The 1,200-nt window shown below is 61.8% G+C and overlaps 1 protein-coding gene across 1 annotated transcript in view; it reads left to right on the forward strand.

The window, feature by feature from the left end:
- Window positions 1-1,200, forward strand: part of NSD1 (nuclear receptor binding SET domain protein 1) — a gene marked incomplete at its 5' end in the record, with an annotated part of 40,278 nt that overhangs the window by 38,402 nt on the left and 676 nt on the right. Inside the window, one exon of the mRNA XM_010009937.1 lies at window positions 1-1,179. This exon is cut by the window's left edge and continues 1 nt beyond it. Coding sequence (XP_010008239.1) covers window positions 1-1,179 — 1,179 coding nt within the window. The remainder of the gene's footprint in view (window positions 1,180-1,200) is intronic.

The raw sequence follows: 1,200 nt of genomic DNA on the forward strand, positions 1-1,200 counted from the left end.
ACCACGCTGGCCCTCAGGCTGCCTCCACCAGACAAACCACCCGCTGCCCTTGCGCTGAGACTGCCACCATCAAATAAACCCCCCACCACGTTGTCACTGAGGCTGAAGCCGTCCAACAAACCCCCCACCACCCTCTCACTCCGGCTGCAGCCTTCAGACAAACCTCCCACCACCCTGTCACTCCGCCTGCAGCCAGCAGAGAAGCCGCAGGCTGCCCTGTCCCTAAGGCTGCAGTCAGAGAAGCAGCCCATCATCTTGGCACTGAAGCCTCAGCAGCCCGACAAACCTCCCACCAACGCGGTGCTCTGGCCACTGGATGAGTCCTCCAGTGATGCCTCACAGCCTCATCTGCCCAGCAGATCTCCAGAATCTCCTCAGTCGTCAGATGAGTCGCTGGTTACTCCTGGTGCCCTGCAGCTCCAGTTGTCAGATGAGCCTCCTGTCACCCCTGGAGTCTTGACCTTACCGGACAAGTCTCTCCTTGACAGCAGGACCCAGCAGCCTGAGCTGCTGGATGAGTTCCCAGCAAAATGCCTGCATCCTCAACTGTCGGACAGACATCTCGCCACGGCAGGGACCCTACAGTCCCAGCTGGTGGATGAGCCTCCTGTGGCTGATCAGCTTCAGCTATCGGACAAAGCTTCTGCCCAGACTCTGCAGACTCAGTCTGTGGAAAAGGCTCCCAGCTCTGTGGTGTCGCAGGTCCCAGCATTGGAGATGGCTCCTGCTCCTGGGGTGCTGTGGCCTCTGCCCATTGAAAAAGTCCCCGGCTCTGTGGTCTCACGGATCCTGCCCATGGAGAAGGCTTCTGGATTGGCTGTTCCCCGGCCCCTGCCTACAGAGGCTTCCTTCTCTGGGGTAGTGCGAGTCCCAGTCACAGAGAAGGCTCCAAGCCCTGGGGCATCCCGTCCCCTGCCTCCAGGGAAGGCTTCTGCCTCAGGTATGCCACGGATCCTGCCCACAGAGAAGGCTTCCAGCTTAGGGGCACCATGGCCCCTGCCTCCAGAGAAGGCTGCTGGCTCCCGGTCACTGCACATCCTGCCCATAGAGAAGGCTCTCGGCTCGGGGGCCCTGCGCATCCCTCTCGCACAGAAGGCACTCACCCCTGGGGTGCTGCGGCCGATGCCTCCGGACAAAGCTGCCGACACCGGGGCCCTGCGGGGCCTGCCTCCAGAGAAGGCTCTTGTCTCTTCGAGGGAG

Source organism: Nestor notabilis, unplaced genomic scaffold (genome assembly GCF_000696875.1).
Source record: "Nestor notabilis isolate BGI_N333 unplaced genomic scaffold, ASM69687v1 scaffold15132, whole genome shotgun sequence".
In the NCBI taxonomy this organism is placed as follows: Eukaryota; Metazoa; Chordata; class Aves; order Psittaciformes; family Psittacidae; genus Nestor; species Nestor notabilis.